The sequence below is a fragment of the Zea mays genome, chromosome 5 (assembly GCF_902167145.1).
Source record: "Zea mays cultivar B73 chromosome 5, Zm-B73-REFERENCE-NAM-5.0, whole genome shotgun sequence".
In the NCBI taxonomy this organism is placed as follows: domain Eukaryota; kingdom Viridiplantae; phylum Streptophyta; class Magnoliopsida; order Poales; family Poaceae; genus Zea; species Zea mays.
This window is the reverse complement of record NC_050100.1, coordinates 165112224-165136169: the sequence shown is the minus strand read 5'-3', so window position 1 is coordinate 165136169 and position 23946 is coordinate 165112224. Positions and strand designations below refer to the sequence as shown.

Genomic DNA, 23946 nt, shown 5'->3' with positions numbered 1-23946 from the left:
GCCTTGACAAAATTTATGTCATTCATAATAACTTAAGTTCCTTGATTCCTTCATTGCTTGTACTATCAGTATCACTGATTAGGTTCACACCTGTCTTAGTAACTTGTTTACTCATGTGCTTGCAGTTATGAACTGCCAGATTCACACCCTCTTCTGGAAGGAGTAAGTTCCCAGTAGATATCAATTAAACCCTGTTTTTTTGTTAAATATTCATCCTAAATTTAAGTTTGTATGTATCTTTGCAGTTTGAACAGAGAGAACCAGATGATCCCTGTCCATATCTTCTTTCCATATGGACCCCAGGCAAGATCATTTTCTTCAACCCTTTGTTCTTCTAAATTCCTCTAATGTTTTAAGAACTGAACAGGTGAAACTGCACAATCAACCAATGCGCCCAAGACATTCTGTGATTCAGGGGAGACTGGTCAACTATGTGGAAGTTTAACATGCTTTAGTTGCAACAGTTTACGAGAAATGCAGGCTCAGAAAGTCAGAGGAACACTCTTGGCAAGTTTCCTTTGAGTCTTATTAATTTTTGTGTGCTGGGTATTATATAAAACTCTAAACTAAAAGTGTTCATTGTTTGGTCAAATTTAAGCAGATACCATGCCGGACAGCAATGAGAGGAAGCTTCCCACTTAATGGGACATATTTTCAAGTTAATGAGGTGAACATTAGTTATCATATGTAATAAGTTTTGCTATACAATAGAAGAAACGGCTCTTGGTCCATCAGATTTATCAGCGGTATGAATGTCATTATGCAGGTATTTGCTGACCATTGTTCAAGCCAAAATCCAATTGATGTCCCACGAAGTTGGATATGGGACCTCCCAAGACGAACTGTTTACTTTGGAACCTCAGTTCCTACAATATTTAGAGGTATTTTTTGTTAAGGCCCATTAGGCCTGGCCCACTATCTATATGTATATAATAGTCCTTAGGGACTGGGTAATTATCTATCAATTCTCAGGTTAGTAACATGGTATTAGAGGAGGTTTAGATTAGGGTTTTTTTTCCTGCCGCCGTCGCGGCTTCCCTGTCCGGCCGCCGTCGCGGCCTCCCTGCCCGGCCGCCGTCGCGGCCCTCCCCTGCCCTGTCCGCACGCCATCCGCCGTCGCGGCCCTCCCCTTCCCCGTCCGTCTGCGCGCCCGCCGCCTCAGTCCGCCTCGTCCGCCGCCGGTTGCGCGCCGTCCTGCGCGCCGTCCTCGGCCATCCGCTGGGTCGTCCGCCGGATCCCGCCGCCGTCTGCGCGTCGTCCTGCGCGCCGTCCGCGGCCATCCATTGGATCTGCGCGCCGTCCGCGGTCGTCCGCCGGATCTGCGCGCCGCCGTCCGTCGCGTCCGCCCCGCCGTCAGCGTTCGCCGCCGTCTACGCGTCAGACTCGCCAGGGAGGATCCTCTGCCTCGCCAGGGACGCCGCCGGTGTCGCAGCTGTCTGCGCATCCGCTGCGTCGTCTTTTGGCTCCCCAGGGTCGTCGCCAGGGGTCCTCTGCCTCGTCAGGGACCGCGCGCAGCTGCCTGCGTGTTCGCTGCGCCGTCCCCAGGGACGTCACTGACTTCTTCTCCGTCGCCGTCCGCGACGTCTGCCACGTCTGCGAGCTCTCGCTGTCCGGGCAGCCATCTGCGCCCAGATCTGCGCGCCCAGATCTGCTGCGCATCAGATCTCCTGCTCGCGCCGTCGTCTCGGTTGCGGCGGCATATCCACTGTTCATCACCTGCAAACCGGGTTTTTTGGTACCATCAAGACAGTCTTTCTCAGATCCGTTATTCTTTTGTCCTTTTCCTGCTCTTCAATATGACGTCCAATGCTATTGTTGTCAATATTGTGCTTGATGGGCAGAATTACCCAGAGTGGGCTTTCTGTGTTCAAACTGCATTAAGAGGTCATGATTTACTATTTCATTTAACTGAAGATTCTCCAGTTTTAGCAGCTGATAGAAGCAACGCAGCTGCAATCAAGACTTGGCAAATCAATGATGGCAAAGTAATGGCTGCAATGGTCAATAGTACTAAACCAACTATGATTATGAGTCTGTCCAAATTCACCACTGCTAGGGCTATCTGGTCTCATCTGAAGGATCGGTTTGTTCAGGACAGTGGGGCTCTTTTACATACTCTTATGCAGCAAACTCATGTCATTGAGCAACAAGATATGTCCATTGATGATTACTATTCAGCTTTTGATCGTCTTATGAGTGCTTTGACCTCCATGGTGCCTGCTTGTACAGCTGTGCCTTGCCCAGCCCATAAGTTCATTGAGAAGTTCTTTACCTACAGATTTGTTATGGGCGTTCGACCAGAATTTGATTCTCTTCGTGCAAGGTTACTACACACTTCTGATACTCTCACCATGGCTCAGGCGTTGTCTGAATTACTTGCTGAAGAGACTCGCCTTAAGTCCATGTCTTCTATTACTGGTGTCAGTTCGCACAGTGTATTGGCTACTGCTCAGAAGTCCAGGAGCACCTCCTTTCCGCCTTGTGAGCATTGTAAGAAGACCACTCATCGGTCTGAGAACTGCTTTACTAAGTATCCAGAGAAGCTGGCTGATTTTCGTGTCCGTCGTGCTACTCGTGGTCGTGGTACAGGACCATCTCCTAGAGGCTCAGTTGCTGTTGCTGCTACTTCATCTGCTGGTGCTTTGTCATCTACTTGGGTTCTGGACTCTGGAGCTTCATTTCATGTGACATCTGATCAGTCACGCCTGGCTTCTACTGCACCTGTCACCGAGGGTACTTCTGTTCAGACTGCTGATGGTACATTATGTCATGTCACCCACAAGGGTTCTCTTTCCAATTCAAACTTTACTGTCCCAAATATTTTCTTTGTACCTGAATTATCCATGGATCTTTTATCAGTTGGTCAAATTACCGATCACAATTGCTTTGTTGGATTTGATGACTCATCTTGTTTTGTACAGGATCGACTCACAGGGGATGTGATTGGGACTGGCCGTCGCCGTAAATCTTCGCCTCGCCTTTACATCTTGGACACATTGCGTCTCCCTTCCCATCATGCCTCTACAGCTCGTGTGCTTGCCGCTTCCGGTCCCGCACTGTCGTTTGCCCAGTGGCATCATCGTCTTGGTCACTTATGTGGGTCTCGTCTGTCTACTCTAATAAAGTCAGGATGTTTAGGTCCTACACATGTTGAGTCTAGTTTTCATTGTAAAGGTTGTCATCTTGGCAAACAAGTACAACTTCCATACTTTACTAGTGATTCTCATTCTGCAAAACCTTTTGATCTTATTCATTCTGATGTTTGGGGTCCAGCTCCTTTTGTTTCCAAAGGTGGTCATAAATATTATGTCATTTTTATTGATGATCATTCTCGTTATACTTGGATTTACTTTATGAAACGCCGCTCAGAATTGCCTTCTATTTACAAGTCTTTTTCTCGCATGATTCACACCCAGTTTTCTGCCACTATTAAAATTTTTCGTTCTGATTCTGGTGGTGAATTTTTATCTGATAATTTTCGCCAAATATTGTCCTTAGAAGGCACTTTAGCTCAACTTTCTTGCCCTGGTGCTCATGCCCAAAATGGTGTTGCTGAACGCAAACACCGTCATATTATTGAGAGTGCTCGTACTCTTTTGATATCTTCTTTTGTTCCTTCACATTTTTGGAGTGAAGCTGTTTCCACTGCCGTGTATCTCATTAATAGACAACCATCCTCAAAACTTTCTGGCAAAACACCGGGTGAAATTCTTTTTGGGACATCTCCACGATATGATCATCTTCGTGTGTTTGGCTGTCTATGTTATGTCCTGTTACCACCACGTGAACGGACTAAATTGACTGCTCAATCTGTTGAGTGTGTCTTTCTTGGATACAGTCCTGAACACAAAGGCTATCGTTGTTATGATCCATCTACTCGTCGTATTCGAATTTCTAGAGATGTGAGTTTCAATGAAAATCGCCCTTTTTTTTACAACAAGTCCACTCACCCCTCATATTATCCCACAGAATCCACTTCTTTCATGTGTCTTCCTTCCGTTCCTGATTTTTCATCTGAACCATCATCTTTCACAACCACACCTGATGTTCTTATTCCCATAACACCACCTTCCATCTCCACATCATCTTACTCTTCCAAACCACCTATCACCCAAACCTACATTCGTCGTTCCTGCTCTATTCATACGGCTGGTCCTGATACTGATCCTGTACCTGATTCTTGTGCTAACAATAATGAGTCTAATGATGTTTTTAATCAGGGATATCGTCTTCGTGACCGTGGTACCATTGAACCTCCAGATCGCTATGGTTTTCCACGAGCTAGTGTGGCAATTGTTGAACCAACTACTTATCAGGAGGCTTCTGGGATTCTTGAGTGGCAGCTTGCTATGGTTGATGAATTAGCTGCTCTTGAACGCACTGGCACATGGGATATAGTTCCTTTACCCTCGCATGTTGTTCCTATCACTTGTAAATGGGTCTTCAAAGTTAAGACAAAATCAGATGGTTCTATTGAGAGGTATAAAGCTCGTCTTGTGGCTCGTGGTTTCCAACAGACTCAAGGACTTGACTATGATGAGACTTTTGCACCAGTTGCCCATATGACCACTGTACGAACCTTGATTGCAGTTGCAGCCTCATCTTCTTGGACTATCTCCCAGATGGATGTCAAGAATGCTTTTCTCAATGGTGATCTACATGAAGAAGTTTATATGCATCCCCCTCCGGGTGTTAATACTCCCTCAGGGCATGTTTGTCGTCTTCGTCGCGCATTGTATGGTCTGAAACAAGCTCCTCGTGCTTGGTTTCAGAGATTCATCTCTGTCATCACAGCTGCTGGTTTTTCTTCGAGTGAACATGATCCTGCATTGTTTGTTCATGTCTCTCCAAAAGGCCGCACTTTACTTCTATTATATGTGGATGATATGCTGATTACAGGTGACAACTCAGACCATATTTCTCATGTCAAGAAGCACCTTAGTAAGGAATTTCAGATGTCTGATTTGGGTCCTCTTAGCTATTTCTTGGGTATTGAAGTTCAACAGACTCCAAAAGGATTTTATTTATCTCAGTCCAAATATATACAAGATCTACTTGATCGCTCTGGACTTACTGATACACGCACAGTTGCGACACCAATGGATATTCATTTACAACTTCGTCCGAAGGATGGTACACCACTAGCAGACCCAACTCGATATCGCCATATTGTGGGTAGCCTTGTTTATCTCACCATCACCAGACCTGATATTGCTCATGCTGTTCATATTTTGAGCCAATTTGTATCCACACCGACCTCAGTTCATTATGGTCATTTGCTTCGTGTGCTTAGATACTTACGCGGGACAAGATCAAGATGTTTACTCTATGCCTCTGATAGCCCACTTCAGCTTCATGCATATTCCGATGCCACATGGGCAAGTGATATTGTTGACCGTTCTTCTACTACAGGTTACTGTGTTCTTCTTGGATCCTCACCTATTGCCTGGAAATCCAAGAAGCAAGCGGCCATATCTCGTTCTAGTGCTGAAGCCGAGCTCCGGGCTCTTGCTACTACCACTGCTGAAATTATTTGGTTGCGCTGGCTCCTGAATGATCTTGGTGTCTCTTGTGACACTCCTACACCTCTGTTATGTGATAATATGAGTGCTATACAGATATCTCATGATCCAGTGAAGCATGAACTTACTAAACACATTGGTGTCGATGCATCTTTTACTCGATCTCATTGTCAGCAGAAGACTATTGATCTTAAATATGTGCCCTCAGAATCTCAGTTGGCAGATTTCTTCACCAAAGCACAAACAAGAGCACAACATCAATTTCACTTGATCAAACTCAAAGCTTCAGATCCTCCATTTCCATCTTGAGTTTGAGGAGGGGTGTTAAGGCCCATTAGGCCTGGCCCACTATCTATATGTATATAATAGTCCTTAGGGACTGGGTAATTATCTATCAATTCTCAGGTTAGTAACATTTTTTTCTCAAGGGTGGCATCCATAGTTTCAAAGGTGTCTCCTAGGCGACGCCTAGGTATCCCTGTCACCTAGCTAATAATCATCAAGAGAGGCAAGAGGGAAGGTGAAGAAAGGAAGGAAATCAACCAATAAGACCAGCAGAGACTTGGGGAGCGGGAGCGTTGGCGCAGAGACTCTGGGAGTGGCGGCGCAGAGCATTGTTTTCAAGTCGGACGACTTGGTGGTCGTTCTGGCTAACCGATTTGGGCGATTAATCATGATTAGTCGGACAACTTGGGCGATTAATCACGATTGGTCCAAACCGACTTGGACGATTAATCGCGATTGGTCCAACCGACTTGTACGATTAATCGCGATTAATCGGACGCCTTGAAAACAATGGTGCAGAGCATGGGGGAGTAGGAGCGGTGGCGCAAACCTTGGGGAGCGGGAGTGGCGACGCAGAGCTTGGAGGAGCGGGAGCGGCGTGCAGAGACGAGAAAGGGCGAGCGGCGTGCAGAGACGAGGTTGGGGGCAACCCTAACCACCACCAAGGGGAGGATATATGGGCTAGCTGTTTCTCTGATTGGTAAGGCGTCGCCTTGCTCGCCTTTAGCAAGCGCCTAGGCGTCTAGAGGCCTTTAGCAAGCGCCTAGGCATCTAGATGGTGGTACAACACCTTGCCTCGCCTTACCGCCTTAGGAACCATGGCTGCATCTTTGTATTGCAGAGAGGGGAAACACAATCGTCTGGGATTGAAAAATTGCCATCAAACCAAACAACTGATTAAACAAGGCCCCCACTACAATGTAGTTCTCGAAGCTTATGGGTTCCAGCAAGTTCTCAAAGCCAGCATAAACTTTTGGTCCTCCAGATGATAACCAAGAGTTTTGACTTTGCCTAAACATTTTACTTTTTCCCAAAGTTTTTCTTTAGTGCTGGCTATGAGATTCTATAACATTGAACATATAGTTTAAAAATGGAAGACATACAACAAACCAAGGTTCATGGTCATTGTTAGACTGTGTGTGTTCTCTGTGTGTGGGGGTCGGCACCACTGTTTGGCTGCCGGCCCATTAGGGTTAGGGTTAAGTCTATATATGTATCCCTTCTCTATGCAATACAAGAAGACAATTCAAAATCTTACATGGTATGAGCTAGGTTAGGTTTTCCTCTTCCTCTCCCCAACCCCTCAGCCGACGGACACCCGCTCCCGCGCCGCCGCCCCGGGAGGTTCGTCCTTCCCTCCAGGGGCCGACCTGTCCACAACGGCCATCTGGCACCTCGCCGTCAAGCACTGAAGCCCACCACCGCTCCACTATGCCTTAGATCTCCGAGCTCGCGTCCGCCACCGGCCCGCGGATCTAGGGTTGGCCAGCGCGCTCGCGGGCGCCCTCCCCTCCGGTGTCGCTCGCTGCCCCCACCTCTACCGCGTCGGCGGCTCTGGCGTCCTGCCCCGCCTCTCCTTGGCGTCGTGGCCGCCCCACCCCTGCTCTGCTCGGATCCGCGCCTCCCTCCCGCGTGTCGGGGCAGCCGTCGCTAGAGCGTCGGTGCCGCTCGTCGTAGTTCAAGGACAAGCCTCGACGCTCGCGTGCTTGGACATCGCCCCTCCCTACACATTCGTGTGCGCCTCCTCCGGCGCCCCATCCCAGCCAATCCCGCCTCTCCAACGTCGGCGACCACCTCCCTCTGTCCTTGCCAGCGAAGTCCGTCCAACCCCGGATCAGAGCCGCCAATGTCGTCTGGCCTTAGATCCACGCCGTCGTTGTCAAACAGTGCATGCCTCTCTGCCGTCCGGATCCACACCCCTCTTTCCCGCGCCGCCAGTGGGGCCATGGCGGCGCCCTCTTGTCCCTCCGGCGGCCGCGTCACGACCTCCTCAACCGAACGTCGCCGGGCTGCTGCCTATGCAGCCACGCTCGGGTGCCCCGTCGCTGACCGGGCTAGCGAGTGGATGCCGCCGCTGGCCGGGCGCGTGTGCGGGCGCTGCCGCCATAGAGGTAGGCTGGCCCACTAGCCGCCGCCGCAGCCTCAACGACTTGCCGGCGCGCTAGCAGCCGCCGTCTTCTTGTTCATGTCCAGCGTCGGCGCGTCATCCTCCGTCTTCACCTCCTCCTTGCTCACGCCGACGCGCAGCAGCGCCTTCCTCCCCCTTCGACCTTCTCCCGTTGCCGGCGTCAACCCCCCTGCCAGGCCTGGCGCAGGCCCCTACCCGGCTGGACCTGCCCTGTCGCCCTCCCCTTCATCGCCTTCGTTGGATTTGTCGCTGCCGCGGCCTTCTCGACTGGATCCACCGCTTCCTCGACCTTCCCGGCTCGATCTGTCGTCCCTTTGAACGGATCGCCATCTTCATGGCTGGATCCGTCGTTGTTGTGGCTTTCCCGGCTTGATCCGCCGTTTCCCCTTCTATTCTGTCGCGAGCGCGGCCACTCTACCCGGCGCAGACGCGTGCGCTGCCGCAGGCCTCCCTTGCAGGGCTCCACGACAACCAGACGCGGAAAGACGCAAGAAGGCCCATGAGGTTGCTTGATAGTCGCCTAGAGGGGGGGTGAATAGGGCGAAACTGAAATTTACAAATATAAACACAACTACAAGCCGGGTTAGCGTTAGAAATATAATCGAGTCCGGGAGAGAGGGTGAAAAACAAATCTCAAGCAAATAATGAAGTGAGACACGCGGATTTGTTTTACCGAGGTTCGGTTCTCGCAAACCTACTCCCCGTTGAGGAGGCCACAAAGGCCGGGTCTCTTTCAACCCTTCCCTCTCTCAAACGGTCCCTCGGACCGAGTGAGCTTCTCTTCTCAAATCAAAGCCGGGAACAAAACTTCCCCGCAAGGGCCACCACACAATTGGTGCCTCTTGCCTTGATTACAATGGAGTTTTGATCACAAGAACAAGTGAGAAAGAAAAGAAGCAATCCAAGCGCAAGAGCTCAAAAGAACACGACAAATCTCTCTCGCTAATCACTAAAGACTTGTGTGGAGTTGGAGAGGATTTGATCTCTTTTGGTGTGTCTAGAATTGAATGTCTAGCTCTTGTAAGTGGTTGAGAAGTGGAAAACTTGGATGCAATGAATGGTGGGGTGGTTGGGGTATTTATAGCCCCAACCACCAAACTTGACCGTTGGTGGAGGCTGTCTGTTCGATGGCGCACCGGACAGTCCGGTGCACACCGGACATGTCCGGTGCCCCAGCCACGTCACCAGTTCCGTTGGATTCCGACCGTTGGAGCTTCTGACTTGTGGGCCTGCCTGGATGTCCGGTGCACACCGGACCTGTACTGTTTACTGTCCGGTGTGCCAGTATGGGCACGCCTGACTTCTGCGCGCGCTGCGCGCGCAATTAATGCGCCGCAGGTAGCCGTTGGCGCGGAGATAGCCGTTGCTCCGGAGTTGCACCGGACAGTCCGGTGCACACCGGACATGTCCGGTGAATTATAGCGGACTAGCCGTTGGGGATTCCCGAAGCTGGCGAGTTCCTGAGGCCGCTCTTCCTTGGCGCACCGGACACTGTCCGGTGTACACCGGACAGTCCGGTGAATTATAGCGCGAGTGCCTCTGGAGATTCCCGAAGGTGGCGAGTTCGAGTTGGAGTCCTCTGGTGCACCGGACATGTCCGGTGGTGCACCGGACACTGTCCGGTGGCACACCGGACAGTCCGGTGTGCCAGACCAGAGGAGCCTTCGGTTGGCCCTTTGCTTTTTTGTTGAACCCAACTCTTGGTCTTTTTATTGGCTAAGTGTGAACCTTTTAGCACCTGTATAACTTATACACTAGAACAAACTAGTTAGTCCAATAATTTGTGTTGGGCAATTCAACCACCAAAATTATTTAGGAACTAGGTGTAAGCCTAATTCCCTTTCAATCTCCCCCTTTTTGGTGATTGATGCCAACACAAACCAAAGCAAGTATAGAGATGCATAATTGAACTAGTTTACATAATGTAAGTGCAAAGGTTGCTTGGAATTGAGCCAATATAAATACTTACAAGATATGCATGCATTGTTTCTTTCATTTTTAACATTTTGGACCACGCTTGCACCACATGTTTTGTTTTTGCAAACTCTTTTGTAAATCTTTTTCAAAGTTCTTTTGCAAATAGTCAAGGGTAAATGAGTAAGATTTTGCAAAGCATTTTCAAGATTTGAAATTTTCTCCCTCTGTTTCAAATGCTTTTCCTTTGACTAAACAAAACTCCCCCTAAAAGAGATCCTCCTCTTAGTGTTCAAGAGGGTTTTGATATATCATTTTTGAAATACTACTTTCTCCCCCTTTTGAACACAATAGGATACCAATTGATAAATACTCTTGGAAAACACTAAGTTTTTTGAAATTGGTGGTGGTGCGTGCGGTCCTTTTGCTTTGGGCTAATACTTTCTCCCCCTTTGGCATGAATCGCCAAAAACGGAATCATTAGAGCCCTATGAAGTACTTTCTCCTCCTTTGGTCATAAAATAAATGAGTGAAGGTTATACCAAAGTTGGAGAGATGCTCGGAGTGACGGCGAAGGATGAGTAGGAGAGTGGAGTGGAAGCCTTTGTCTTCACCGAAGACTCCAATTCCCTTTCAATATACCTTATGACTTGGTTTGAAATACACTTGAAAACACATTAGTCATAGCATATGAAAGAGACATGATCAAAAGTATATAAATGAGCTATGTGTGCAATCTAGCAAAAGAAGTTGCGTGAATCAAGAATATTGAGTTCATGCCTAAGTTTGGTAAAAGTTTGTTCATCAAGAGGCTTGGTAAAGATATCGGCTAATTGATCTTTAGTGTTAATGTAAGAAATCTCGATATCCCCCTTTTGTTGGTGATCCCTAAGAAAATGATACCGGATGGCTATGTGTTTAGTGCGGCTATGCTCGACAGGATTGTCGGCCATTTTGATTGCACTCTCATTATCACATAGCAAAGGGACTTTGGTTAATTTGTAACCGTAGTCCCGCAGGGTTTGCCTCATCCAAAGTAGTTGCGCGCAACAATGACCTGCGACAATGTACTCAGCTTCGGCGGTGGAAAGAGCGACCGAATTTTGCTTCTTTGAAGCCCAAGACACCAAGGATCTCCCCAAGAACTGGCAAGTCCCCGATGTGCTCTTCCTATTAATTTTACACCCCGCCCAATCGGCATTCGAATAACCAATCAAATCAAATGTGGATCCCCGAGGGTACCAAAGCCCAAACTTAGGAGTATAAGCCAAATATCTCAAGATTCGTTTTACGGCCGTAAGGTGGGATTCCTTAGGGTCGGATTGGAATCTTGCACACATGCAGACGGAAAGCATAATATCCGGTCGAGATGCACATAAATAAAGCAATGAACCAATCATCGACCGGTATACCTTTTGATCCACGGACTTACCTCCTGTGTCGAGGTCGAGATGCCCATTAGTTCCCATGGGTGTTTTGATGGTCTTGGCATCCTTCATCCCAAACTTGGTTAGAATGTCTTGAGTATACTTTGTTTGGTTGATGAAGGTGCCTTCTTGGAGTTGTTTGACTTGGAATCCTAGAAAATACTTCAACTCCCCCATCATCGACATCTCGAATTTCTGTGTCATGATCCTACTAAATTCCTCACAAGTAGATTCGTTAGTAGACCCAAATATGATATCATCAACATAAATTTGGCATACAAACAAATCATTGTCAAGAGTTTTAGTGAATAGAGTAGGATCGGCTTTTCCGACTTTGAAGCCATTAGCGATAAGGAAATCTCTAAGGCATTCATACCATGCCCTTGGGGCTTGCTTGAGCCCATAAAGCGCCTTAGAGAGCTTATAGACATGGTTAGGGTACTCACTATCTTCAAAGCCGGGAGGTTGCTCAACATAGACCTCTTCCTTGATTGGTCCATTGAGGAAGGCACTTTTCACGTCCATTTGATAAAGTTTAAAGCCATGGTAAGTAGCATAGGCCAATAATATGCGAATTGACTCAAGCCTAGTTACGGGTGCATAGGTTTCACCGAAATCCAAACCTTCGACTTGGGAGTATCCCTTGGCCACAAGTCGGGCTTTGTTCCTTGTCACCACACCATGCTCGTCTTGCTTGTTGCGGAAGACCCATTTGGTTCCTACAACATTTTGGTTAGGATGTGGAACTAAATGCCATACCTTATTCCTAGTGAAGTTGTTGAGCTCCTCTTGCATCGCCACCACCCAATCCCCATCTTGGAGTGCTTCTTCTACCCTGTGTGGCTCAATAGAGGAAACAAAAGAGTAATGCTCACAAAAATGTGCAACCCGAGATCGAGTAGTTACCCCCTTATTAATGTCGCCGAGGATGGTGTCGACGGGGTGATCTCGTTGGATTGCTTGGTGGACTCTTGGGTGTGGCGGCCTTTGCTCTTCATCCTCCTTGTCTTGATCATTTACATCTCCCCCTTGATCATTGCCGTCATCTTGAGGTGGCTCATTTGCTCGATTTTCTACTTCATCAACTTGAGCTTCATCCTCATTTTGAGTTGGTGGAGATGCTTGAGTGGAGGAGGATGGTTGATCTTGTGCATTTGGAGGCTCTTCGGATTCCTTAGGACACACATCCCCAATGGACATGTTCCTTAGCGCGATGCACGGAGCCTCTTCAATACCTATCTCATCAAGATCAACTTGCTCTACTTGAGAGCCGTTACTTTCATCAAACACAACGTCACATGAGACTTCAACTAGTCCAGTGGACTTGTTAAAGACCCTATATGCCCTTGTGTTTGAGTCATAACCAAGTAAAAAGCCTTCTACAGTTTTAGGAGCAAATTTAGATCTTCTACCTCTTTTAACAAGAATAAAGCATTTGCTACCAAAAACTCTAAAATATGAAATGTTGGGCTTTTTACCGGTTAGGAGTTCATAGGATGTCTTCTTGAGGATTCGGTGAAGATATAACCGGTTGATGGCGTAGCAGGCGGTGTTGACTGCCTCGGCCCAAAACCGATCCGAAGTCTTGTACTCATCAAGCATGGTCCTTGCCATATCCAATAGAGTTCGATTCTTCCTCTCCACTACACCATTTTGTTGTGGGGTGTAGGGAGAAGAGAACTTATGCTTGATTCCCTCCTCAAGAAAGCCTTCGATTTGAGAGTTCTTGAACTCCGTCCCGTTGTCGCTTCTTATTTTCTTGATCCTTAAGCCGAACTCATTTTGAGCCCGTCTCAAAAATCCTTTTAAGGTCTCTTGGGTTTGAGATTTTTCCTGTAAAAAGAATACCCAAGTGAAGCGAGAATAATCATCCACTATTACAAGACAATACTTACTCCCGCCGATGCTTATGTAAGCAATCGGGCCGAATAGATCCATGTGGAGTAGCTCAAGCGGCCTGTCGGTCGTCATGATGTTCTTGTGTGGATGATGGGCTCCAACTTGCTTCCCTGCCTGGCATGCGCTACAAATCCTGTCTTTCTCAAAATGAACATTTGTTAATCCTAAAATGTGTTCTCCCTTTAGAAGCTTATGAAGATTCTTCATCCCAACATGGGCTAGTCGGCGGTGCCAGAGCCAACTCATGTTAGTCTTAGCAATTAAGCAAGTGTCGAGTTCAGCTTTATCAAAATCTACTAAGTATAGCTGACCCTCTAACACTCCCTTAAATGCTATTGAATCATCACTTCTTCTAAAGACAGTAACACCTACATCAGTAAATAGACAGTTGTAGCCCATTTGACATAATTGGGATACGGAAAGCAAATTGTAATCTAGAGAATCTACAAGAAAAACATTTGAAATAGTATGGTCAGGTGATATAGCAATTTTATCCAATCCTTTGATCAACCCTTGATTTCCATCCCCGAATGTGATAGCTCGTTGGAGATCTTGGTTTTTCTCGTAGGAGGAGAACATCCTTTTCTCCCCTGTCATATGGTTTGTGCACCCGCTATCGAGTATCCAACTTGAGCCCCCGGATGCATAAACCTACAAAACAATTTTAGTTCTTGACTTTAGGTACCCAAACGGTTTTGGGTCCTTTGGCATTAGAAACAAGAACTTTGGGTACCCAAACACAAGTCTTAGAGCCCTTGTGTTTGCCCCCAACAAACTTGGCAACTACCTTGCCGGATTTGTTCGTAAGCACATATGATGCATCAAAAGTTTTAAATGAAATAGCATGATCATTTGATGCACTAGGAGTTTTCTTTCTAGGCAACTTAGCACGGGTTGGTTGCCTAGAGCTAGATGTCTCACCCTTATACATAAAAGCATGGTTAGGGCCAGAGTGAGACTTCCTAGAATGAGTTCTCCTAATTTTGCTCTCAGGATAACTGGCAGGGTACAAAATGTAACCCTCGTTATCCTGAGGCATGGGAGCCTTGCCCTTAACAAAATTTGACAATTTCTTAGGAGGGGCATTAATTTTGACATTGTCTCCCCTTTGGAAGCCAATGCCATCCTTGATGCCCGGGCGTCTCCCATTATAGAGCATACTTCTAGCAAATTTAAACTTTTCATTTTCTAAGTTATGCTCGGCAATTTTAGCATCCAGATTTGCTATATGATCATTTTGTTGTTTAATTAAAATCATGTGATCATGAATAGCATCAACATCAATATCTCTACATCTAGTACAAATAGTGACATGCTCAATGGTAGATGTAGAGGGTTTGCAAGAATTAAGTTCAACAATCTTAGCACGTAGTATATCATTCTTATCTCTAAGATCGGAAATTGTAACTTTGCAAACATCAAAATCTTTAGCCTTAGCAATCAAGTTTTCATTCTCTAATCTAAGGCTAGCAAGAGATACATTCAATTCTTCAATCTTAACAAGTAAATCATCATTATTGTTTCTAAGATTGGGGATTGAAATATCACAGACATGAGAATCAACCTTAGTATTTAAACTGGCATTTTCATTTCTAAGGTTGGTAATAGTGTCATGGCAAGTACTTAGCTCACTAGATAATTTCTCACATTTTTCTACCTCTAGAGCATAAGCATTTTTAACCTTAACATGTTTCTTGTTTTCTTTAATTAGAAAATCCTCTTGGGAATCCAAAAGGTCATCCTTTTCATGAATAGCACTAATCAATTCATTTAATTTTTCTTTTTGCTCCATGTTAAGATTGGCAAAGAGGACACGCAAATTATCCTCCTCATCACTAGAAGACTCATATTTAGTGGAGGAGTTAGATTTAACCTTCTTCCGTTTGCCGTCCTTTGCCATGAGGCACTTGTGGCCGACGTTGGGGAAGAGGAGTCCTTTGGTGACGGCGATGTTGGCGGCGTCCTCGTCGTCGGAGGAGTCGCTTGAGCTTTCGTCGGAGTCCCATTCCCGACAAACATGGGCATCACCGCCCTTCTTCTTGTAGTACTTCTTCTCCTTTCTTCTCCCCTTCTTGTCGTCGCCCCTGTTACTATCACTTGATAATGGACATTTAGCTATAAAGTGACCGGGCTTACCACACTTGTAGCAAACCTTCTTGGAGCGGGACTTGTAATCTTTCCCCCTCCTTTGTTTGAGGATTTGGCGGAAGCTCTTGATGACGAGCGCCATTTCCTCATTGTCAAGCTTGGAGGCGTCTATTGGTTGTCGACTTGGTGTAGACTCCTCCTTCTTTTCTTCCGTCGCCTTGAATGCGACGGGTTGAGCTTCCGACGTGGAGGGATCATCAAGCTCGTTGATCTTACTCGAGCCTTCGATCATGCACTCAAAACTTACAAAATTCCCGATAACTTCCTCGGGGGTCATTTTAGTATATCTAGGATTACCACGAATTAATTGAACTTGAGTGGGGTTAAGGAAAATGAGAGATCTTAGAATAACCTTAACCATTTCGTGGTCGTCCCACTTCTTGCTCCCGAGGTTGCGCACTTGGTTAACCAAGGTCTTGAGCCGGTTGTACATGTGTTGTGGCTCTTCCCCTTTGCGAAGCCGGAACCGACCGAGCTCCCCCTCGATCGTTTCCCGCTTGGTGATCTTTGTGAGCTCATCTCCCTCGTGCGCGGTTTTGAGCACATCCCAAACCTCCTTGGCGCTTTTCAACCCTTGAACTTTGTTATACTCCTCTCTACTTAAAGAGGCGAGGAGTATTGTTGTTGCTTGAGAGTTGAAGTGCTCGATTTGGGCCACTTCATCCTCATCATAATCTTTATCCCCTATGGATGGTACCTGTGCACCAAACTCAACAACATCCCATATACTTTTGTGGAGTGAGGTTAGATGAAATCGCATTAAATCACTCCACCTAGCATAATCTTCACCATCAAAAGTTGGTGGTTTGTCTAATGGGACGGAAAGCAAAGGTGTATGTTTGGAAATGCAAGGGTAGTGTAGGGGGATCTTACTATACTTCTTGCGCTCTTGGCGTTTAGAAGTGACGGATGCCGCGTCAGAGCCGGAGGTAGATGTTGATGAAGTGTCGGTCTCGTAATAGACCACTTTCCTCATCCTCTTGTGCTTGTCCCCACTCCGATGCGGCTTGTGAGAAGAAGATTTCTCCTTCTTCTCTTTGTGGTGAGAAGAAGATTTCTTCTCCTTCCCTTTGTTGGAGGAGCTCTTCTTCTTCTCCTTCCTCTTGGTGCGGGACTCTTCCGATGAAGTGCTCCCGTGGCTTGTAGTGGGCTTTTCGCCGGTCTCCATCTCCTTCTTGGCGTGATCTCCCGACATCACTTCGAGCGGTTAGGCTCTAATGAAGCACCGGGCTCTGATACCAATTGATAGTCGCCTAGAGGGGGGGTGAATAGGGCGAAACTGAAATTTACAAATATAAACACAACTACAAGCCGAGTTAGCGTTAGAAATATAATCGAGTCCGGGAGAGAGGGTGAAAAACAAATCTCAAGCAAATAATGAAGTGAGACACGCGGATTTGTTTTACCGAGGTTCGGTTCTCGCAAACCTACTCCCCGTTGAGGAGGCCACAAAGGCCGGGTCTCTTTCAACCCTTCCCTCTCTCAAACGGTCCCTCGGACCGAGTGAGCTTCTCTTCTCAAATCAAAGCCGGGAACAAAACTTCCCCGCAAGGGCCACCACACAATTGGTGCCTCTTGCCTTGATTACAATGGAGTTTTGATCACAAGTACAAGTGAGAAAGAAAAGAAGCAATCCAAGCGCAAGAGCTCAAAAGAACACGGCAAATCTCTCTCGCTAATCACTAAAGACTTGTGTGGAGTTGGAGAGGATTTGATCTCTTTTGGTGTGTCTAGAATTGAATGCCTAGCTCTTGTAAGTGGTTGAGAAGTGGAAAACTTGGATGCAATGAATGGTGGGGTGGTTGGGGTATTTATAGCCCCAACCACCAAACTTGACCGTTGGTGGAGGCTGTCTGTTCGATGGCGCACCGGACAGTCCGGTGCACACCGGACATGTCCGGTGCCCCAGCCACGTCACCAGTTCCGTTGGATTCCGACCGTTGGAGCTTCTGACTTGTGGGCCTGCCTGGATGTCCGGTGCACACCGGACCTGTACTGTTTACTGTCCGGTGTGCCAGTATGGGCACGCCTGACTTCTGCGCGCGCTGCGCGCGCAATTAATGCGCCGCAGGTAGCCGTTGGCGCGGAGATAGCCGTTGCTCCGGAGTTGCACCGGACAGTCCGGTGCACACCGGACATGTCCGGTGAATTATAGCGGACTAGCCGTTGGAGATTCCCGAAGCTGGCGAGTTCCTGAGGCCGCTCTTCCTTGGCGCACCGGACACTGTCCGGTGTACACCGGACAGTCCGGTGAATTATAGCGCGAGTGCCTCTGGAGATTCCCGAAGGTGGCGAGTTCGAGTTGGAGTCCTCTGGTGCACCGGACATGTCCGGTGGTGCACCGGACACTGTCCGGTGGCACACCGGACAGTCCGGTGTGCCAGACCAGAGGAGCCTTCGGTTGGCCCTTTGCTCTTTTGTTGAACCCAACTCTTGGTCTTTTTATTGGCTAAGTGTGAACCTTTTAGCACCTGTATAACTTATACACTAGAACAAACTAGTTAGTCCAATAATTTGTGTTGGGCAATTCAACCACCAAAATTATTTAGGAACTAGGTGTAAGCCTAATTCCCTTTCATTGCTGCTGTCCTTTTGTGTCGCCCCGCCGATCGTTGCCGCTCGAACGTCGACCCCTCCGAAGAACGAGGCCTCTGCTGCATGTCTCCCGACCACCTCGACTTCGACTACCTCGGCATCCCGGGCTATCGTCTACATGGAGTGCACACCGGTCTCTAATCCAGCCATAACATTCGCACCTGCACCATACTGCGACTGCGGGGAATTTCAGCTCGTCGATTTCTACTCCAGTCTCATCGTGAGATGTGCCTCCGTTGTGACTGCGGGGGATGTTAGACCGTATGTGTTATGTGTGTGTGTGGGGGGGGGGCACTACTGTTGGGCTGCTGGCCCATTAGGGTTAGGGTTAAGTCTCTATATACGTACCCTTTCTCTATGCAATACAAGAAGACAGTTCAAAATCTTACACTCATGATTAAACCATCATCTGAGTACAATCTCTAACAGACTAACGCTGTAAGTTGTCAGATATCCTAGTTGAGCTAAAATATTCACAGCAGGATGGACTGCTTGTGGTGTATGTAGCGATCTTTGTTGTGCTATTTTCTTTGGTTGTTATTGTTGTTATTTCCTTGTGTGTGTGTGTGTGTTTACCAAGCTCTAACTATGTATTACACGTTTTTGCCAACAGGTTTAACGACTGAAGAGATACAACAATGCTTTTGGAGAGGTACCCAATTTATCTCCTTACTTTTATAATGTATGCTTACAGTGAAGAAATCTAGAGTTGAGTCCTAAATATATGCTATTGCTTGCAAGAATCCTGATATTCAACACCATTTTATACGAGATGGTATTACCGCTGAACATCTGCCATCATAATAACGTTATTCAGTCATCAAGTCAAGTCACCACTAGCATCTGGCATCATTTAAAAAAATATAAAGATACATAGCTCTCCTGCATGCTCAATAAAAAAACTACTGTCCCAACTGTTTGCCTTGACAGACTAGTACATCTGGTCTTGACAAGTTATGATTAGGCAGCGGGCTTATTAGTATGGTGCCGATCTTAGGGTGCGTTTGGTTGGAGAGTCAAATAAAATAGAGTGGCTTCATTTCAGTATTTGAGAATAGAGCCATTCTATTCTGCGTTTGGCAAGAAGAACAGAGTCGCTCCATTTTTTATTTGGTTGAAGAGTAGAATAGAGCGTAGCCGTTCCATTCTTTGTTTGGTTCGAGAGCCGTGTGAGTGTAGAGAGGAGAAGAGGAGGGTGAGCACTCACGTCCGGGAGAGCGCTCGCATCCGGTCATTTTTGTGGAGCGGGAGCGTTCCAACTACTTATAGTAAATTTCCATATGGAGATCCAGGAGCCGCTCTACTCTTATTTTGTTGGAAACCAAACGTCCAGAAAATTAGAATGGAGCCACTCTATTCTCCTCCACTACTCAACCAAACACACCCTTAATTCATATGAAGACCACACACTCTTGCATCTAGTTGACCACCCCTATGGCCCTAAGTTCGCACAATAATCACCATTTTTTCAGTGTGTTAGCATGGACGATTTGGGTGTTTCATTTGTTTATGACTGTATTCATCTTTTCCCCTTTAGTCATATCAAGCATCAATTGCCAGCTATTTTCTTCATGGCACAATCATTGCTAAAAATTGCTTTATTCTTGATGTGTATAAACCTACGAAAGCTAGTTATTTTCACATTCGGCTTATTTATTCATTTTCTCAATGCATTTGTTTGATTTGTTGCATGAGTTTGGGAAGACTGAGTTTGGTCAAAATAAATAATAATAGGTACCCAATATCATTGAATGATCACCTCTTTGACCTCTACCCATTGTCTTAGTTTGTGGAGACACTAATGATCACAACAGCTTGAATTGTATGGCATCTCTGGTGCTAGCGGGAGAAAGCTAAGGGGTACAAGAAGAGTGAACGTCTGACCTCCATCTGTGGAGGTTGGAAGCTAAGATTGCCCCCCTATTCCGAGCCACTGCCAGCAAATGGATAGCACTTACAGTTAAGGGCAGAATTTTGTGAAGGGATGTCACTAATGAAAATAATCATTTTTAATGTAAGATCAACGTATTGGAAACAACCAGCTGCATATGGAACACTTCCGAATTTTAAAATGCAGCTGCTGAATCAATGGATGTTCTACTGGTTAGCTGAACTTTCCCCTCGTAAAATGCATCCGTTCTTGGAGAGTGAAAACCCTAATTCATTGATAGTCGGCTGTAGTATTACCCAACTCAAATGGGTTACATGGGCTGGGATATAAGCCCATAACACTTAAACACATACAAACAGTAACAGTTCACATTAATTTTGGTTTACTACCAAATAAATTTGGGATGCTTATTGTTTTTCCATTTTCTTGGTGTTGATATTTCTTTCATAATATAAAACTACGAAAATATTATAATATATAACAAAGAAATATGCAAAAAAGAATATGGTAATTTTGGATTTTTTTTACTTTGGTTGTCCTGTGACCACAATGATTGGTACTCTAGCAAGCACTTTGTTTGTCTTGCAGTTTCAACTGAGTTAAGGTTTCCATGTTCAGTTTGAGAAACAGTATATTTGTACAATTGCATTCATGATTCAAATATATAGTGTATTCCATATTTTGTGTAAAATTAGCAGGTCCTAGAGCAATTGCGCAAGCTTAATGTTTAGCAACTGCAAACTTTGTTTTATCAGCTATAACTTGCTTACGCGTAGTTTGCCTTCTGTCCTGAAATGTCAGGATTCGTTTGTGTGAGGGGCTTTGATAGGACAGTAAGGGCACCAAGGCCCCTTTATGCAAGGTTGCATTTTCCTGCCAGCAAGGTTGTTAGAGGCAAAAAGCCTGGAGCGGCAAGCGTCGAAGAATAATAGGTACATCGAAGAAATATAGAGGAGCTAACAAAACGGATGGATAGCCCTAAATGAGATGCTGACCCAATAAGTCGCCGAATCACCTCCAAGTTCTAACCCAATTTTTGAGGCGACATGACCTGTTAAATTATGTTCCATCTATGGTAACAGCTTAGATGTTCTTGTGAGTCGCATATTCTTTACTCTGAAATTCAATATAGCAAATGAAAAAAAACACAGTGCATAGTCTAGTTCTAATTGTACCTGTGAGTGGAATCAGTTGTTGTACAACATGAAGATGGGCCTATTTGTACAATGGTCATACATGTTCTTTGATCATATACTATAAACAATGTAACCTCATCGGCCGTTATTTGATTGTTTCAAAACAAAGGAAAAGCCTTTTCAATTCATGTTGTTCTCTATAGTTAGGAATTTATATTACTTTTTATTTTTTTTATAAATTCTACAAGAAGCATGAACAAGAATAAAACAAAGAAATTACCTGTGAGTCAATATATCATTTGTAATAACGAAGAATGAGTTTCTATGTTAAGTAGGTGTGGAGATATTGTCACCGTAACAATTCATTAGGCCCTGATTGGATCCTGAATTGAATTCCATTTTAATAACCATAATTTAGATATAGATCAATTAAGCTAATATGATTTTATATAGAATATATGTGTATACTACTCTTGGCTATACGTGGGAGATATTTCTGTGCTATATTTCAACGAGGCGAAATATGTGTTATAAGTTGCAGACTGAAACATGAACTAATGATACATAAAATCAAAATTTTCCCTCGTTCTATAAATTTGAGATAGCCTCATATCTAAACTTGGAAAGTGGTGGAATGTCGAATTCCAAACTAAATAGTATATTCTAAGTGTATGTATAACCTACATAAATGATCTATATCTTTAAGAGTATTTAAGGGGGCAAGTGTAAAAAACACAAGAGATGTATCTTGACGAAGGAACGTCTCTAGCATGATTCTCTAAGGCTGTCTCCAACAACGTCCCCTAAATTCCATCCTCTAAAGCAATATTCTCTGTCCTTTACAATACACTCTAAAAGATTCTGTCCTCTATATCTTTTTAGTCTCCAGCAACATACCCTAAATTCGATTCTCTAAAGCTATAGTGATAACAGACTTCTTTTTCTCCATTTATTTAGTTTTTATTTGTTTTGTTTGCATTACACGTAAACAGAAAACAATCATGCAGAACATAGTATATTTAATTAATTTACAAATACTATTTTCCGATATAAAGCGTGACTAACATAATAAAAAATTAGGAATTTATTGAAATTATAAAAAAGTAGGAATTTATTTTGAAATTAAAAATATATTGTAGAGCTGTACTTGACATCCTGTTCACGTAGTAGCACAATAGCATTTTTTCTCTTCGTACGATGCTTCTCTGTTGACACGTGACGTTGTTTGTCTTGCTTCGCGCCACAGCAGCAGAGAGAGACAAAAAAAAGTGTGGATAGCGGATGTACAAGGATCCTCCACATTTGCCGGCTACTGTAAAGGTCCGCTATTTTACCGGACGTGTTACAGACTCTTGCTGGAGGGCTTGCGTACGCTCAAAAACTCTAAATTTAAGGTACCGGACTTTATACATGTCGTTGTTGGAGACAGCCTAAGTCTAGATACTATTAAACTCATACAACCACATAAATGAGTCGTATCTTAAGAGTATCAAGTGAATAAGGTATCAGACTTTGATATATTTTGTATGGACGATTTTTTTATGTGTATCTAATACTGACGAACCGTAACATAGTATTTAGATCGTATATGCCTCCTAGTTTCTAATTCTTTCACAATGAAGGGATCTAAATGGCCCTTAGAAAACTTCTTTTACTGTTTATATCAAAATATTTTTGAGTTGCCGCATGTCATATTTTACTTATGATTACGAATTTCTAGATAAGTTTATAAGGAGAAAAAGGAACACTATAATCGTCCAAAATACATTGCTTAAAATTCATTTACATACCGTTCTATAGTACATCGCCATATCACGGTTGGCTAAAAAAATAAATGATTGTTTAACGGAAAATCAACAGATGCACTCAACCTTCGATTTAGGGCCCGTTCGGCACAGCTCCAGCTCTTGATTCTAAGCGAGGATCTGGAGGAGCCGCGCCAAACGGGTATTTTTTTAAACTGATTCTCGTGTGGAGCTGAAAGATTGGGAGTCGTTTTTGTGAAGAAAGGTGGGATCTAAAAAAACCTGCTCCACCCTCCCTTAAAATAGCTCCTCAACCAACCAAATATGGACCTCCCCTTAAAGTTTGCTCGAAATTACACGCAATTGCCATTGGACAAAAACATAGCGAGTCAATTTATGGATTAAACATTTGAGACCATTTTATGCACTACTATGATGGAAATATTTTATATGTTATTGTTTCATATTTTTTTCCGTATATGCATCCTACTTATTGGTTTGTAACAAAGTTGAACTGCAAAGGGTAAAACAGACAATCGTCACCGACCACCAACTCTCAGCAGACAAGAATCAGTTTACTTGCCAAACGGTTTTAAAAATGATTCTGATTCTCTAGGAGAATCAGGAGGATCAGCTCCTCACGAGGATCAAGATCTGGAGCTAAAGAAGCAGGAGCTGGAGCTTTGCCAAATGGACCCTTAGTGGAGGTTAGAATTTTATTTATTGACGGAACACAAAATTTGTGGCAGTCAACTACGCAGTTTCCATAGCTAAACTTATTATAAGTTTACAACATTGTTCATGCCATATAATTTCACACTTCTACTTATAATGCTAATAAATATTGTACAGTTCTATATTACTAGTCACTGATAAAAAAACATCTTATGTGATATATAGAAGGCAACGACTTTTATGCAAACAAACCTTTGGTGTAAATATGCAAATAAGTCTTTTAGGTCTTTAGATCGTGATCTAAATGTAGCTGGTCGAGGACTATACCAGGAAAGGCTTTGTTCTCGACTAAATCTACCATAATTTGTCTAAAGTTAGGCGACCAAGTTGAAGAACTAAACTTAGGCAAAAAAGTTAGGCAAATTACAACAATTTAGGCAGTGAACTAAACAGACCCTAAATGTGCAACTACAGTTGGATCACGATCTAAAAACATAGGTGGATCACTTGTATGTTTGCATCTAAGGGTTGCTTGCATAACAATCGTTACTTCAAAAGAAAAGTTTATGTGGCTTCGAGAT

General features: G+C 44.9%; 1 protein-coding gene across 9 annotated transcripts in view; it reads left to right on the top strand.

Moving 5' to 3' along the window:
• The window catches only part of LOC109939959 (protein ROS1A), a 52945-nt gene extending 30422 nt beyond the window's left edge, over positions 1-22523 (top strand). For 3 of the 9 annotated variants that reach the window (XM_020538534.3, XM_020538526.3, XM_020538527.3), the window contains 7 exons: positions 126-162; positions 246-303; positions 368-507; positions 602-667; positions 767-881; positions 18532-18570; positions 20611-21133. In XM_020538534.3, coding sequence (XP_020394123.1) covers positions 126-162; positions 246-303; positions 368-507; positions 602-667; positions 767-881; positions 18532-18570; positions 20611-20738 — 583 coding nt within the window. In that variant the 3' untranslated portion in view covers positions 20739-21133. Of the gene's footprint in view, positions 1-125; positions 163-245; positions 304-367; positions 508-601; positions 668-766; positions 882-2921; positions 3360-18531; positions 18571-19652; positions 20558-20610; positions 21134-22191 lie in introns of those variants that run through there. The other 6 variants (XM_020538530.3, XM_020538529.3, XM_020538531.3 and 3 more) reach the window with 6 other exon arrangements.
• The last annotated feature ends 1423 nt before the right edge of the window (positions 22524-23946 follow it).